The 14,219-nt window shown below is 44.7% G+C and overlaps 7 protein-coding genes across 7 annotated transcripts; 3 read left to right on the plus strand and 4 right to left on the minus strand.

Moving 5' to 3' along the window:
• Positions 1 to 147: 147 nt before the first annotated feature.
• On the plus strand, positions 148 to 543 carry EAE97_005186 (uncharacterized protein; the record flags this gene model as incomplete). The annotated part of the gene is made up of 3 exons (XM_038875698.1): positions 148 to 285; positions 344 to 434; positions 488 to 543. 3 exons carry the CDS (start codon positions 148 to 150, stop codon positions 541 to 543), a joined length of 285 nt encoding a protein of 94 aa, XP_038733035.1.
• Positions 544 to 676: 133 nt separating this feature from the next.
• Positions 677 to 1,487, minus strand: EAE97_005187 (uncharacterized protein; the record flags this gene model as incomplete). The annotated part of the gene is made up of 2 exons (XM_038875699.1): positions 677 to 1,317; positions 1,388 to 1,487. 2 exons carry the CDS (start codon positions 1,485 to 1,487, stop codon positions 677 to 679), a joined length of 741 nt encoding a protein of 246 aa, XP_038733036.1.
• Positions 1,488 to 1,826: 339 nt separating this feature from the next.
• Positions 1,827 to 2,852, plus strand: EAE97_005188 (uncharacterized protein; the record flags this gene model as incomplete). The annotated part of the gene is made up of 4 exons (XM_038875700.1): positions 1,827 to 1,958; positions 2,034 to 2,148; positions 2,220 to 2,398; positions 2,484 to 2,852. 4 exons carry the CDS (start codon positions 1,827 to 1,829, stop codon positions 2,850 to 2,852), a joined length of 795 nt encoding a protein of 264 aa, XP_038733037.1.
• Positions 2,853 to 3,321: 469 nt separating this feature from the next.
• EAE97_005189 (uncharacterized protein) lies at positions 3,322 to 4,969 on the minus strand (the record flags this gene model as incomplete). Its single annotated transcript, XM_038875701.1, has 2 exons — positions 3,322 to 4,669; positions 4,728 to 4,969. 2 exons carry the CDS (start codon positions 4,967 to 4,969, stop codon positions 3,322 to 3,324), a joined length of 1,590 nt encoding a protein of 529 aa, XP_038733038.1.
• A 604-nt stretch (positions 4,970 to 5,573) lies between these two features.
• EAE97_005190 (uncharacterized protein) lies at positions 5,574 to 7,039 on the minus strand (the record flags this gene model as incomplete). Its single annotated transcript, XM_038875702.1, has 5 exons — positions 5,574 to 6,365; positions 6,422 to 6,544; positions 6,595 to 6,681; positions 6,804 to 6,869; positions 6,953 to 7,039. 5 exons carry the CDS (start codon positions 7,037 to 7,039, stop codon positions 5,574 to 5,576), a joined length of 1,155 nt encoding a protein of 384 aa, XP_038733039.1.
• Positions 7,040 to 7,516: 477 nt separating this feature from the next.
• On the plus strand, positions 7,517 to 10,742 carry EAE97_005191 (uncharacterized protein; the record flags this gene model as incomplete). The annotated part of the gene is made up of 3 exons (XM_038875703.1): positions 7,517 to 7,865; positions 7,912 to 9,992; positions 10,041 to 10,742. 3 exons carry the CDS (start codon positions 7,517 to 7,519, stop codon positions 10,740 to 10,742), a joined length of 3,132 nt encoding a protein of 1,043 aa, XP_038733040.1.
• Positions 10,743 to 11,167: 425 nt separating this feature from the next.
• Positions 11,168 to 14,208, minus strand: EAE97_005192 (uncharacterized protein; the record flags this gene model as incomplete). The annotated part of the gene is made up of 4 exons (XM_038875704.1): positions 11,168 to 12,848; positions 12,903 to 13,081; positions 13,220 to 13,595; positions 13,643 to 14,208. The coding sequence occupies 4 exons, from the start codon at positions 14,206 to 14,208 to the stop codon at positions 11,168 to 11,170; spliced, it is 2,802 nt and encodes a 933-aa protein (XP_038733041.1).
• Positions 14,209 to 14,219: the final 11 nt, after the last annotated feature.

Consider the following 14,219-nt stretch of genomic DNA (forward strand, 5'->3'; position numbering starts at 1 on the left):
TCGAGAATTTTAAATATTTGATCAGGAGTTTAACGGATTCAAACCCAACTCTCTCATTACTCAAGCTATCTTTTGAATAACAGTCATAGTCTTTCTAGACTGTGTCCTTACGAGTAATCACTTTAATAAAAATCAACAAAACTCATCATGAATCGAGGCGGTGGAGGTGGCCGAAAGGTCCTTCTTCCCCCAATCAACTTCATTTTCAAGCTGCTCCAACAGCATACGCCTGTGTCTATTTGGTTGTACGAGCAATTGGGAATCAGAATTGAAGGAAAGATCAGGGTGCGCGCGCAGATTCCCCCCCCTTATGATAATACCTTTCTAATTGATGCTTTATTAGGGTTTCGATGAGTTCATGAACTTGGTGCTCGATGATGCAGTGGAGGTCAGGCAAGCTACAAAGGATAAAGAAGAGAGTCGCAGGGCACTGGGTGAGTTATCAGATTATGTGTATTTTAAGGAACAGTTTACTAATACGATATAGGACAAATTCTCTTGAAGGGTGATAATGTTTCGTTAATCCAGAGCGCAAGCGGATAAGAGGTTATGCGAAGGCGTACATTCAGAAAGGGTTGATATGAGAACAAAAAGTACTGTGAGACCTGGACCATGAGTTTTAGGGGAGTTCTTCGGTCATCTGGCTTTCTATCGAGTTGTTTATATTGAGGTGGATCTATTCTCTGGACACAAGACCATCTTTAATCTCACCATCTCCTAACAATAGTCCGTGGAGAAGACTATCATGCTCTCCTACTGGTACTGAGATTTCTGCTCCAGAGTTCAAGAATTGCTCCTCAAGAGCCAAACCATAGAGCAATACATTTGTTCCTGGATTCGCTGGATCTGTCATTTGTGACCCTGATTGCTGCCTGTATCGATGCAAGAAGTAGTCATAGAAACCTTTGCCATGACCAAGGCGTCGTATGAAGTTACTTTTAGGATCAATGTCAAAGGCTACCCCAGGCAACAGTATCATATCTAGACCACCTTTGCTCGAAACAGTCTTCAATACACTTTCTCGTTCATCCACAGTCTCCGCAGGGATCGTGGGGATTCCCCAACTGTCTCTTTTCAAGGCTTCAAAATCTGCAAGGCTACGAAGGTCCACCATATCCATCACGGAACGAGGTGTGTCAGGTGACTGAGAAGTGGATTTATGAAGGTAAGGTACGAAGACCTGTTTGCCGGATTCCAAAGCGTGCCTTACAATTGCATCAGTTTGCAATTCCCCAGTCGGCATAGCAAGATATATCCCTATTCGTTTGGCCTGTTGATATGGTTTGAAATTGATGAGCCTGTGAAGAACAGCCGCACCTAATCAAATTAACCAACTGGCAGTATATAAATGTGAAACCCATTTTCCAATATGAACTAGGATACTTACTTTGAGTATGTACGGACTCATTTGTAACTGTAGACAGAACCTTTTTAATCGAGAGACGGAGCTCCTTTTTGCTTGATTTCAATGCTGCTGATGAAGCCATTGTTGATAGGTATGAAGACTGCTTTTGGGCCAACCACCAATCGCTGAATTAATGCAACCTTGAAAGTCTGGAATATAATATCAGAAAAGGGCACTAGACTTATCATATCAAAGCTTATCAATTAGCCTAATAATGATGAGAAAAAAATACTTGAGCAATCAAATAGCTAGAATCCATATTTAAAATGTTGCTATTTTTAACTATTTGCAGTGGAGGCTGCTTGCGGTGGCGCTAGATGTGGCTGAATGTTTATTAGCGATGTTACGAAGTCCATCCCTAAATGGAAGTTCATGCTCGTAATTCAAAAACTTATTCCATCGACAACTACCATCCAGCAATATGGCACCACTCGTTCTGCCTTCAGTCTTAATCGCGAGCGCATATTTACTGTCAACTGTGTCTGCGGCGCCAAATGTAGATGAGCTCGTTGGAACATGGTCTACGAAGTCCGCCGCAGTGTTGACTGGCCCAGTACGTTTTTATTCTTAAATCAGGATGGCTGAATCATGAAAAATGCGATTGGCACGCGCTGACATCAAGAACTAGGGCTTTTACAATCCAGTCAATGATACGCTACTCGAACCTACTCATACTGGAATCTCATATTCTTTCACCGCCGATGGCTACTATGAAGAGGCATATTATCGAGCGATCTCAAATCGTATGTATTCCTTAACAACACCGGAGCTAAGACGATTATTGCGCGAAGGAACATAACTGATAATGCCGTAGCTGCGAAACCGAGCTGTGTATCTTCGATCATGCAATGGCAACACGGTAAATTCGTCTTAAACTCGGATGGATCTCTTAGTCTGAGTCCCTTTAGTGTGGATGGTCGTCAGTTGGAATCTGCTCCATGTACTGCCGGGACTGCAACATACACACGATACAACCAGAGCGAGACACTCCAGGTCTGTGATTGCGCTCGTCTATTATATTGGTTATCGGTATATTGGAATACAAACAAGGTCGTATTGCTAACACTCTAATTTATAGAAATACCAAGTCTACACGGATCCTTATACGAAATTAACTCGACTTGATCTTTACCAATTCGATGGAAAACCTGTAAACCCGATGTTTTTAGCCTATAGTCCCGCTCTAATGCTTCCTACTGAAACTCTCAACCCTACAACTTCAGCAACGTCAACTTCGAGCTCTAAAATGAAGCGGTGGCTGGGATACGGGGACGAACCTGAAGAGCCCACAACTTCGGAAGGCTACCTTCTTCCTCTTAACAAGAACGCCAAGCATATCAGTCGCGGTATCGAGCAACCTTCGCTTATCAATCGCATCGATCTTGACCTCGTTTGGTGGGCTGGAGTCGGATTAACCATCTTTGGAGGCGCAGCATATCTGTTATGATCATTTTGAGGCTGCACGACAGACTGTATTGTTGGATGTTTGTAAATTTGAAGGATTGGGGTTAGGAGATGAGGCATATATACCAGCGGTGTCTGCAAACCAAGCAGGGTGGAGTTTTTTGAGGGGTACCTTTTTCTGGGATATAAGAACTTTTGGGTGGGAGTGATCCTACATCCACACTCAAGCAAGGCGTTGGAATTTTTCTATTGCGCGGGTTGTAATCTTTAGAAGTCTCTTTCCTCCCGATATTCATGCTAGAAATGTCAACCGAAGTAAAAAAAAACCGAGTCTTGCGTTATATATTTCTATATTTTGATCAAGTTGACGCAGATTTTGGCAAATTTCCAATCACCTGAAGATTATATCAACCAAATTTCTTTTCGACCTTCTAACACTACCATTACTATCATTTGCACAAATTTATCTTGCGCTCTGCTTTTTATAACTTCATATCATAAAATGATCCAGCTCAGGAAGTGAAACAGCTTCCCCAGTCACCACCTGCAGTAGCAAAGCTCAAACTGTCCACAAACTTTGACAATCCGCATCTGCCCAATTCATCACCACCACAAGTTTCCAATGGCAGCACGCGATCGTTGACAATTACTCTAACTAGTTCCTCGCTCTCTCCTGCACAGGTCATCTTCTCGACATACATCCTCGCTGCAAATGGTACCGACCAACTGGCCGAATAGCCATTCGTTTGCAACACATCTTCTCTTGTAGTGTTTGATAATGCGCTTGTGGAATTATATAGACCCAGGGCGGAGAAAATTCCAGTCATGTCGTTGTCATGACTGAAATCTGCATACAATTTGATGGACTTCTCAACGGGGAATGTGGCCGGATCGTCATCTAAAGTATGGTTTGTGGAGGTATGGTCTTGGAGAGGGGAATTTGTAAGGCGAGCAATCAGCTCGTTGGTGAACCCGACACCTTGTGTTGGGCCTAATGGATTGCCCCAAGAGTATCCGTAGTATTTACCTAGGGATTGGTAGTAGTCGTAGGCTTTCCAGTCGGCAGCTGTGAAGATCTTGCAAAATGGGGAAATGATACCTGTGGGTGAGGCGACAGTATTGAAAGGGCAAAGGTCCATGAAGTATATGGTGTCAGCCATGGTAAGGTTGGCACCGGGGAGGTTTGAATTAAGACGCGAAGTGATGTTCGGGGTGAAGATTGATGCCCACTTGGCTTGAGCAGAGTCTCCGATGGTTGAGTCAGGCCCATCTTCGAAAACAGTACATAGACCATGGTCGAGAGTGTTGTTGCTTCCTTTGTTTTCACTGATAATAACGATGTTGAATGGATAGCTAGCATTCGCTGTAGATGATGAATCTGCCAACCGAGCCGAATTGAACCCTTGCGTCCAATTTTGGGCAGACTCAACAACACGGTCTTGACCCGAAGAACGAATAAAGGGAGTGATGGAGGAAGCTAAGGCCTTGTAACGATTATAGTACTTGATCCCAGAGTTGATGAGTTCCTGTTGTCCAAAGACGCTAAGCTGATCGGCCCCTAAGGTATATTTGTAATCCTTAATGAACTTATAATCTGCTCCATAGGAAGTGGTAGTATTTTGAATTCTCTCAACAAGAGCAGTGTATGTTGCGGTCTTGCCAGCTGTCGGATCTCGCGCTCCGTGACGAGATAAGATTTGAGCAAATGATATTTCACATTGATCAGGGACTACGGCACTAATCTCTGAAGGAACTGAAAAATATGGGGAATATTGGCCCCAAAAATGTGAGATCTCTGGTTGACAATAGTATCCAGCATTAATAGTATCACAAGATGAGTTGGTAGGTAGTCCAAGACCTCTATACCAATGATTAACAAGAAGATAAATAACAAGGAGAAACTTATAGATAAACTTACACTGCTGCCCAATAGACAAACCCTAAGACCATAACTGCTGCAATACCCATGTTGATGACTGTTCTCCGTGATCCCTTCTTGAATCTTCTCAGATGCTGCTCAAGACTCTCGAGAATATCATCCGACTCGGTGCGAGTAACTGGATCTGATTCCTCTCCCGACGAGGACAAAGGCTCATATTTATACCCTTCTTGTCCCGCCATAGCACGCCGTATCGCAGTGCGCTTTAACGAGCGCTTCATCTTTGCGGCTCTGTTCTCCCGTCTGGGCAAAATAAAAAATCTAGAAGCTCGAATTGGAAGATTTCATTGGCTAGAATGTCAGTTGACGAGAAGGTCCAATGTTAGCATTCGCGGCCCTTCGCCTGTACCTTGCAATTTATGAACTTCCAGCGCAAGTACGGAGGATTTGTTTCTTCAGAGCTTCCTAATTCAAGATTCAAACCGAATTCGACTGGCAAGTATCATTGATGCGTTTCACCACGTGTGGTGATCCCCAAGGATGTTGTAGTTGACCTGCATTACCGAACAAGAACCGAACGGGTTCGAGCAATTATGCGACCACGTGATTCACCAAAGATGGATGGACATCTGGAGCTGGGGTCAAAGTTGCACAGAAACTGGAGAAATGGGGGTTTAAATTGAGTGCACTCAGACGTTGCGGAACGGGTTTTCATATTGATAGGTACCTAATTGACAAATTTCGCAATACTTCAAAGACAATCACCGATTAAAAGCAAGACTTCCCCGAGTAATCTTGTGAGATTTAGTATTTTATGTACAGTCCGGGAATTTTATGCACTTGATGGTACAGTCTATACTCCCCTAAACCGGGTATCTAATGTATCTACAAACGGCTGATAATCGCTCCCGCATACTCGTGAGTCTTGGACTTTCCACCCAAGTCACCAGTCAAGGTCTTACCTTCTGCCAAAACATCGAAAATGGCAGTCTCTATTCTCTTTGCGTGGTCATTCAAACCCATGTGTCTCAACATCATGATGGAACTGAGGAGGAGAGCGGTAGGGTTGGCAAGAGCCTTGCCAGCAATATCTGGAGCAGATCCGTGGACAGCCTCGAAGATAGAGCATTCATCTCCAATGTTTCCGGAAGGAGTAAGGCCAAGACCACCAATAAGACCGGCGCACATATCTGAGAGAATATCTCCGTAAAGGTTAGGCATAACCAGAACTTTGTCGTTGTATGGAGTTGGGTCGGTAACAATCTTCAGGCAAGTATTGTCAAGTAATTCAGAGTCAAACTCAACAGCTGGGAAATCCTTGGAAACTCTGTTTGCGGTGCTCAAGAAAAGACCATCACTCATCTTCATGATGGTGGCCTTGTGAACAGCTCGAACCTTCAACTTGTTGATATCTTCGGCGTATTGGAATGCGAATCGTAGAACACGCTCACTAGCTTCCCTTGTAATAAGCTTGATGCTTTGTACAACTCCGTCTACCACAACGTGCTCAATACCAGAGTATTCTCCCTCGGTGTTCTCACGGATGAGAACGGTGTCAACGTTATCGTAAGGTGTCTTGTATCCTGCGATTGAGCGACATGGTCGGACGTTGGCGAAAAGGTTGAAAGTTCGGCGAAGAGTAAGGTTCAAAGATATATGACCTTTACCGATAGGGGTCTAATATAGATTAGTACCAGGCGCAGGTGAAAGACTACTAGCTGGGATAGACATACTGCCAAAGGACCCTTCAAAGCGACCTTGTTTCTGTTGATACTCTCGATAGTCTCTGCGGGGATAGTGGTCTTTCCGTCCCGGAGATGCGGGGTAACGTCAACCGGTTCCCACTTGATCGGTGCCTTTATTTCATGTCAGAATTGACTCGAGATCCTTCAAATTTTCTCCTTACCTTGGCGGCTGTGAAGATATCCTTCACGGATTGGAAAATCTCTGGACCGATACCATCACCCTCAATCAAACTAACTGTGTAAAGTCCCTTGTGAAATGTCAGTGTCCGTATCCCAAGAAATGTCCATAGTATACAATTGTGTCCCTTCCTTTCCGTTACAAAGTGGGCAGTATTGGAACCATTCTCTTCTGGCTGGGGAAATGCCTTACATCTGATCCCTTTTGGCCGTGGAATTGGGCAATCTTGGACTTCTCGGTAGCATATGTGCGGCGGGCCTACAATCATACATAGTAAGCATGTGGTTCGAATCTTGAATATGCAATAGCTGCATAGGAGCTAGAACTAAACATATTCTTACCTGGACAGCGGTTGGTTTCCAAGCACGCGAAGATACCTGGATGCACTGTCTTCGCGCAGGAGCGCCAAAAGATCTAATTGCTAACATACTGTCTGCCGAATGAGTTCTCGCCAAAAAATGCAAGAATGTATTGGGAGAGGAGGGGAAAAGAGAGTAAACAGGTCCAAATGAGATTAGAGAAAGAAGATTTGAAGTCGCGGCTAACTTGCGGAAAGTTGCTTTTTTCCTCAAGTAATGGGTTGCTGCTTGGATTCCGCTGTCCCACTTTCAGCCGTTTTGGCCCGGAATAATTATCGGCAATTCCCGATTTACGATTCTGTACCTAATGAGTACCTACCTTGGTATTGATACTCAAATTATTAATGAATGAATGATACACGTTCATACATTGAATTGAACGCCGTGAAGTAGAACCTCGACAAAGTATAATATATTTCATAAATCCAAGTTCAATTCGATTCAGATTTGGAATCACAAAGTGGAATATGTAGCGTTGGAATCTAATTTATGAATCAATACCTTTAAACATCTGTTGCGACAATCACGAATTAAACACGATTCAACATGACGGACTTGGAGCGGACCATTTTGGACCACTACCAACTTTCATCTCCATATCCTATAGAATGGCCGGCGGATAAAGATACAAGTGATGCTTCAGATGAGGAGGACGAAGATCCCAAGTCGAACCAAAATGGTGCAATGGCTGCAGCTGTCGCGCGCAGAAAGTCCAAATACTTCGCCCTGGAAAAAGCTAGTGACCGCAAGAGTCTCATTCCCAATGCACAGAAGTCAGGCGATGGGGTAGAGAATTTGGTTCAGAGAGACGAGCAAGATCCTCTAGGAAGCACCGATAGCGTTGTTAGAGTTCTACGGCAGCAGGGTCTACCAGTACAAGACGATATAGCATTGCGTTTGTCTATCCTTCATCTCTTTTCTACTTTCGCTGACAGTACTAGGTAACAGGTTCCTCTTGTCGTCTACAACATTCTCGCCCGCCTTATTCCTCTCCCAAGTTCATTCTACCGCCTCTACGCAAGATCTATTACGAGGTTTAGATCTACTCTCTAGATCAATTGACCAAAAGTCCGCTTCCCTTAAGGTCCTCGTCGAATCGAACTTCGAACGCTTCGTGCGTGCCAAAGCCACAATTGACAATGTATACACTGAAATGAAATATCGGGGGGCAGAACCACCCACAGCTTCTCGAGCCAGACCTCATTCCCGCCATGCCAGCAGAAGTAGTTTTCGAGCGAGTAGTGGTAATCAGACTGGAATGACAACTCCGGCACCCGTGGATGTCAGAAAGAAGAACGCATTGATGAAAGAAAGCGAATATGGCGTCCTTGGAATAAAGACTCCTCTTTTAGACGTCTCCGCAAAAGCAGAAGAGGTGTGGGGACCGGCATTAGGGGGAAGAGAGAAGGAAGATAGCCTAAAAGTAATGGCTAGCACCGTTGATCGGTACAAAGAATATTACGAAGTTAATGCTGCTATTACCGATAGTATCAAGCGTAAAGACTATGAAAGTATTGTCGAAGAATACACAAAAGCAAGACGGTTTGCGGATGATGCAAAGAAACTCACCGAAACGCTAGGAAATACACCACCGACTGATCCTCAGATACACCAGATTCTTCTGGCTGCTCGCGTATGGCATGATGTCGAACAGCAGATTGAGGATTTTAAACGTGATGTATGGAAGAAATTATCACTGGCACAAGGTTCAGCTAGAACAGACGGGATTTTCGGCGCTCAACAGGATCAACACATGGAACTTATTGGAATATTACTCGAATTGGGAGTAACAGATAATCCTATCTGGGTTTGGTTACTGAGTCGGTTCGATCACCTCAAGGTCAAAATACAGACAACTTCAGATCGTTCCAAGGTCGAGATTGAAATTCTACGGCGACGACTAGCTAGTGCTGACAAGCCTACACCTCAAGTTATTGCTACTCATCTACGGTCGCTTGGACGTCAAATAGTAGACAACAAACAAGTCTCAGTCGATTCTCCAGACATCATTGAGCTATGGGAAAAATTGAACTCGTTTCTCCATAGCATGTTTTCTGCGCAAGGAATCCTTGGCGAAGTGACAGAATTCTGGCAAACTGTTCAGAGTTTTATCGATGGCAGAGCACAGAAAGCTTTACCAGTAGGTATTAATGGGAAGTCTCGAGAGCATCATCGACTCTCTGATGAAAACATTGTTGAGTTGCAACAAGGAACAGTCGAGTTAGTAGATATGCTCCGGGAAAGTATATACGAGTTGTTTGTTGATCCTCCAATTGAGGATATCTCAGCATTGTTTTCGCCTCTACCGCCCACCCCACGCACACCAAGAACGGCTGATTCGTTGACCCCGTCTGCCCTTCGAGGTTCTCGATTCACATTCGATCCAAACAATCTACCACCTCCATCCCCTCGACGAGGTGAAGCATGGGAAAAATTTGCCTTCTGGCCACCATGGTCAAATTCAGCTAGCGGAGTCCATTATTTGGCCAAATTCCTTGCGCTTGTAGGTTCCGGTGCAAGTGAAATGTCAGGAGTTTCACCTGTCATCAATGGAGATGGTTCAGCTTTGGAAAGATTAAAAGCTCTTGTTGGAGGTGCCCGTGAGAGATGCGTGACTGCAATACTCGCAGCATGGAATAAAGATGCCGAAAACATCAAAGTTTTGGAAGATTGGAGGCGTTCTCCAGATAAACGAGACCTAACCAGAATGCCAGCCAATTTTAGTGCTTTTGAGAGCGCAATCCTATCAGGCATGCAAAAAATTCTTTACATTTCCGATGCATCAATCAAGCAAGGCTCGGCTGAAATTGTTCTACCTCCGCCAGCCAAACTCTTGCAAATGGTTCGCAGTCAGTTCGTGACAACCCTCTATAAGGCATTGAGTGGAATGGTCGAGAACGCAGAAAGATCAGTCAAGAAACCCGAAGATGACTGGACCGCCGATACCGATGGCTTGGCGACTCCTGTGGCGATGGTTGTTGCTACAAGCATGGGTGCTGGAACTGTCGATGCTAGCGATCGCGTAAGTCGAATATTCTATATCTTTTTGAAAATATATTAACTCTTGTAGAATGTTCGAATGCTATTAACTCTAAGCAATCTTCAAGCACTGCGTGTTGATGTCGTTCCAAATCTTACAACGCAGTTTGAGAATGCTTTCTCGGTCAAACTTACAGAGGAAGCTAAGACAATAAGAGACGTCCTAGGGCAAATTGACGCTCGTCTTTTCCAATCGTATACTAAGCCTACTGTTGAGACTCTCCGCGATATTGTGCGTCGTGGAGTTCTGGCACCGGATTGGGCACCAACCGAACAACCAAAAGAAGTTCGTCCTTACGTATACGAGGCTCTACTTTGTCTCGTTATCGTCCATACCCAAGTATCTACTACCGCCTCTTCCCTCACCGGCCAAGTTCTCTCTTATCTCCTAGAGCAAGTATCCCTGGAGTTTTTAGAGGCCTTCAAACAACGTCAGCGATTTCCTCTCAATTCTCTTATGCAAGCTACTCTTGATATTGAATTTGTCGCACAGACTATGAATCAATATACAACAGAGCGAGCAACAGAGACATCAAGCCAGATCTATCAGGAGTTGGATAAAGGAACAGATGGTGAAGCGAGAGCCAGGTTGCAAAAAATACTGCCGGGCATGAGAGTAGATTTGAAGAGATTAAGGGAGGCGAGTAAGAGTGAATTTGCTTGCTTCAAGAAGGCTAGGGGTGGAAATAAAGCAGATAGAACTGCCAGTTCTAGTGCGCAAAGTGTGACTTAGAGACAGGAAGATGAATGAGAAAGTAAATTCTTCCAATATTGCTCCATCGTGATAGCAACACATGGACCTCAATCGAAAACTTTAATCGGTGGCGAAGAAAATCCGAATTTCACAAGAATTAGAGAATCATCGTTATGTTTGCGAAGTTCCTGGGTATCTCAAAAGCATTGCAGAATCATCCTGAATCACCTTTTGTTTTTCTGACGATTCGGAAATCTTGTAATATTTCGATTGTTTGGATACATCACAGAGTTTATGTGCTCATTTGCCAGTACGCACGTATGTATGTTGAATATCGTAAGAGATGTTAGATCGACTACCTAGGCCGTAAATTCATACTATTTAGAATATACCGCATACCTTATCTCACCTTAATTAAAATTTAAAAACGTTAAATACCGCCTTTCCTTAATTTGTCGCTTGGACTAGGAACTCTCCCTCACTCTGCCCGTTGACTTTTCAACATCCCCCGTATTCGGTGTCCAAAGATCCAAAAGCTTCTTGACTACATCATCGCCTCTTTTCAAAATTATCGGAATCTTAATGACATCTTCTTCATCGTCGCTATCATCCGAGATTTCGCTATTAGAATAACGTCGGCCCATACGTCTATCATTGCGACGTGTTCTTCTCACACGTCTGATTCTGCTATCGTAAGTAGTATCACTATCACTCCCTGAGCTACCGGGATCATCGGGACCGCTCATACTTATATCTCTAGCTCTCCCATTGCCTCTTGGTCGTGGTCTGAAGCGATCAATGAAGACTGGAGGTGCTACAGGCTGTGGCGGTGGAGGTGGTGGAGGCGGTCCAGGCATTGGTGGCGGTAATCCGACTGGTGGACCTGGTCGTGGAAGAAGGCCATTATTGAAACCTGGGCGTGGTGGTCCTCTTACAAGCAGATTATAAACCTCAGAGGGTTTATACTCTCTTTTCAGAGATCTTCGAGCGATCAAATGCATCATCGTTGCAGTTTGGGCTGCATGGCCACGCGTAGCGAGATCCACTTCGCCCATGCTATTGTGAAGAGTTAGTTCCACCCAGCACCATTCAAACCTGTGGTCTCGTTCTTTTATTTGAAGATCTTCCAAGATCTGGGTCATGTGAATAGCTTGTTGATCCGTGAGACGGACTTGAGAATTGATAACGGAGCTCCCACGTTGATTGAATGAATCCACGCGAGCGATTATGTCGGCAAGTGTGTTATACTCTTGGGTAATAATTATCTTGGACCATGTGCGAAGCAGACTGGGTCCGTCAGGCTCGGCTTGTCGAAGCGTGTACTCAGCGTATGTTGTGAAAGCAACCATTATTTCAGCATCGCTGTAGATGTAGGCTTGGGTTGAATTGAAGTGTGATCTAGGTGCTGGAGGTGGAGGCGGAGGTGGAGGACTACCAAGGCCTCTGGGAGCTATCATTGGAGGAGGTCTTATTGTTGGGAGCATAGCAGGAGGCGGAGGCAGAGGCGAATATAGCATACCTCTGGGAGGAGGGGGAGGGGGACCTGATAGCACTCCAGGAGGTGATGAACTTGGTTGAGGAAACCCTGGAGGTGTAGGAGGCACAGGAAAGCGCTGTGCAGAAGTTCCCACAGTTCCACGAGGTATTGGACTTATTTGTTTGCCATCATCCAGGTGCTCTTGAACAATGGCTAGTATTATTCGGTCGCTTGAATGCTGTGATAAGAGAGGAGTGACAGACTTATTGGCAATGAGACGCATCCATACATTGTTGTTATTCTCCTGTAAAACCTTAAGCACCACTACCTCTCGACGCAACTTTGTCTGCACACAAGGGCACAGAGCAACATCAAGTGTATTGTGTTCAACTTTCGTCAAATTTCTGAACGTCTCAAGCCAGCTGTTGTCATTCAATTGGCTTAGAATCGTACGCATGTGCGTAGCTTCCAAGCTGTGAAAGGTTGAGTGAGGGATTTGCCTAACATCATAACCTTGAATGAGAAAAGCTACGAGTACGCTTGAAGTACTTTCCAAGATTTTCTTCATCTCAGCAGCAAGAGACTCCTTGCTTCGAAAGAGGCTTTTGATCTTGAAGCTAAGACGGTTGTGGGGAGAATTGAAGAGTTGGCCTTCCGGTGCTTGGGGCCTGTCATCATCAGTACTAGGAAAGTTGCAGTGATCAATTCTTCGTAGAACTCACTCCGCGTTTCTTTTAACTACTTGCTCCTCTTCCTTCTTTTTTACTGTATCTGTCATGTTATTCTCGCCTTTGTTATCCGGTAATATTCGTGGAGATTTTGGGGGATGTATTAATGGCAATGCTTGCTTCGATGGCTGCGAAGTGGAACCTCTATGGCTCTCGTATGAGGGGGGGTTGGTCTTAATCATATCAGCACACGTGCAAAGGTATTCTGCAGGGGCTCATATAATATGGGCTTTAAAGAAAGGGTTGAGTGTTGTGAAAAGAGGAAGAGGAAGTGGCTGGAAGCCCGGATACGTCTCGGGGAATTTACTCACATTCAGGTCAGTAAATATTGGGGAAGACGTAGAATTTGGAGTCGGTGGTCTTGGCATGACTGCCATGGCAGGGGATGGAGCGGGTGGGGCGGTTCTTACAACCCTCAATGCGGGCTGAGGAATACATCTGCCTGCGAGCGGAAATGGTGGAGGAGGCGGAGGATAGTATGTAGCGGAATTCGGGTTTGGTCTTCTCCTAGAAATAACCGAACTAGGATCACTATCACTATCCGACCCACTCAGCGTATACGCAGAGCTACTGCTGGAACGAAAGTTTCGACGCCGACTTGGTGAAGATCTACAAACTAGATCGAAGGTGTGGTTGATACGTTCGTGATAGAGGACGATCTTTTCGATATCGACTTTTCTAGAAGATCTATATTTGGTAAGTGGTTGTTTGTCGATGGAATATTTTAAACTCACCGATCTCCTAAAAGCGAGCCGACGGTAACAACTTGGTATACCAAGAGAAGATGCAATTGGATCTTTCTGAACCGCTGTAGGTAGACGTGGGTATCGTTGTCTACACGATGCCACACTGCAGTCTCGAGGTCAATCAAGAACTTCTCCTCGTCAAGCTTCAATTGCATTGACACCACAGGCGCAATGATATTCTCTTTGGTTTTCTTCGCTGTTTTTCGGGTCTTCTTTCGTTCCACCTTCTGAGCAGCTTTTGTAGCTGTAGGAACAATCTTACCCAAGACCTTCGCGCACTCTTCTACCAGCCAATTCACGAATTGAAGGCTATCGTCGCTGAAGACGTGATTCTGGGTTTTACCCGCGTCTTCTCGTTTCAGAAGGCCAAGCACTTCGTTTAGAGTACCAATGGTGGAACTGAGAAGGCTAATATGTTCTTCAACAACACTAGGTATAAGGTACTCATTCTCCGTAGAGAGTAGTCGATATCTATGAAAAACGAAAGAAAGCCGTCCAGCATAAGCTAAGATGCTGTTTAGGTCCACTACATCTGTCGCTGCAATCTTTTCCATTCTCGTTGTAT

The sequence above is a fragment of the Botrytis byssoidea genome, assembly GCF_014898295.1.
Source record: "Botrytis byssoidea strain MUCL 94 chromosome Unknown BBYS_009, whole genome shotgun sequence".
NCBI classification, from domain to species: Eukaryota; Fungi; Ascomycota; class Leotiomycetes; order Helotiales; family Sclerotiniaceae; genus Botrytis; species Botrytis byssoidea.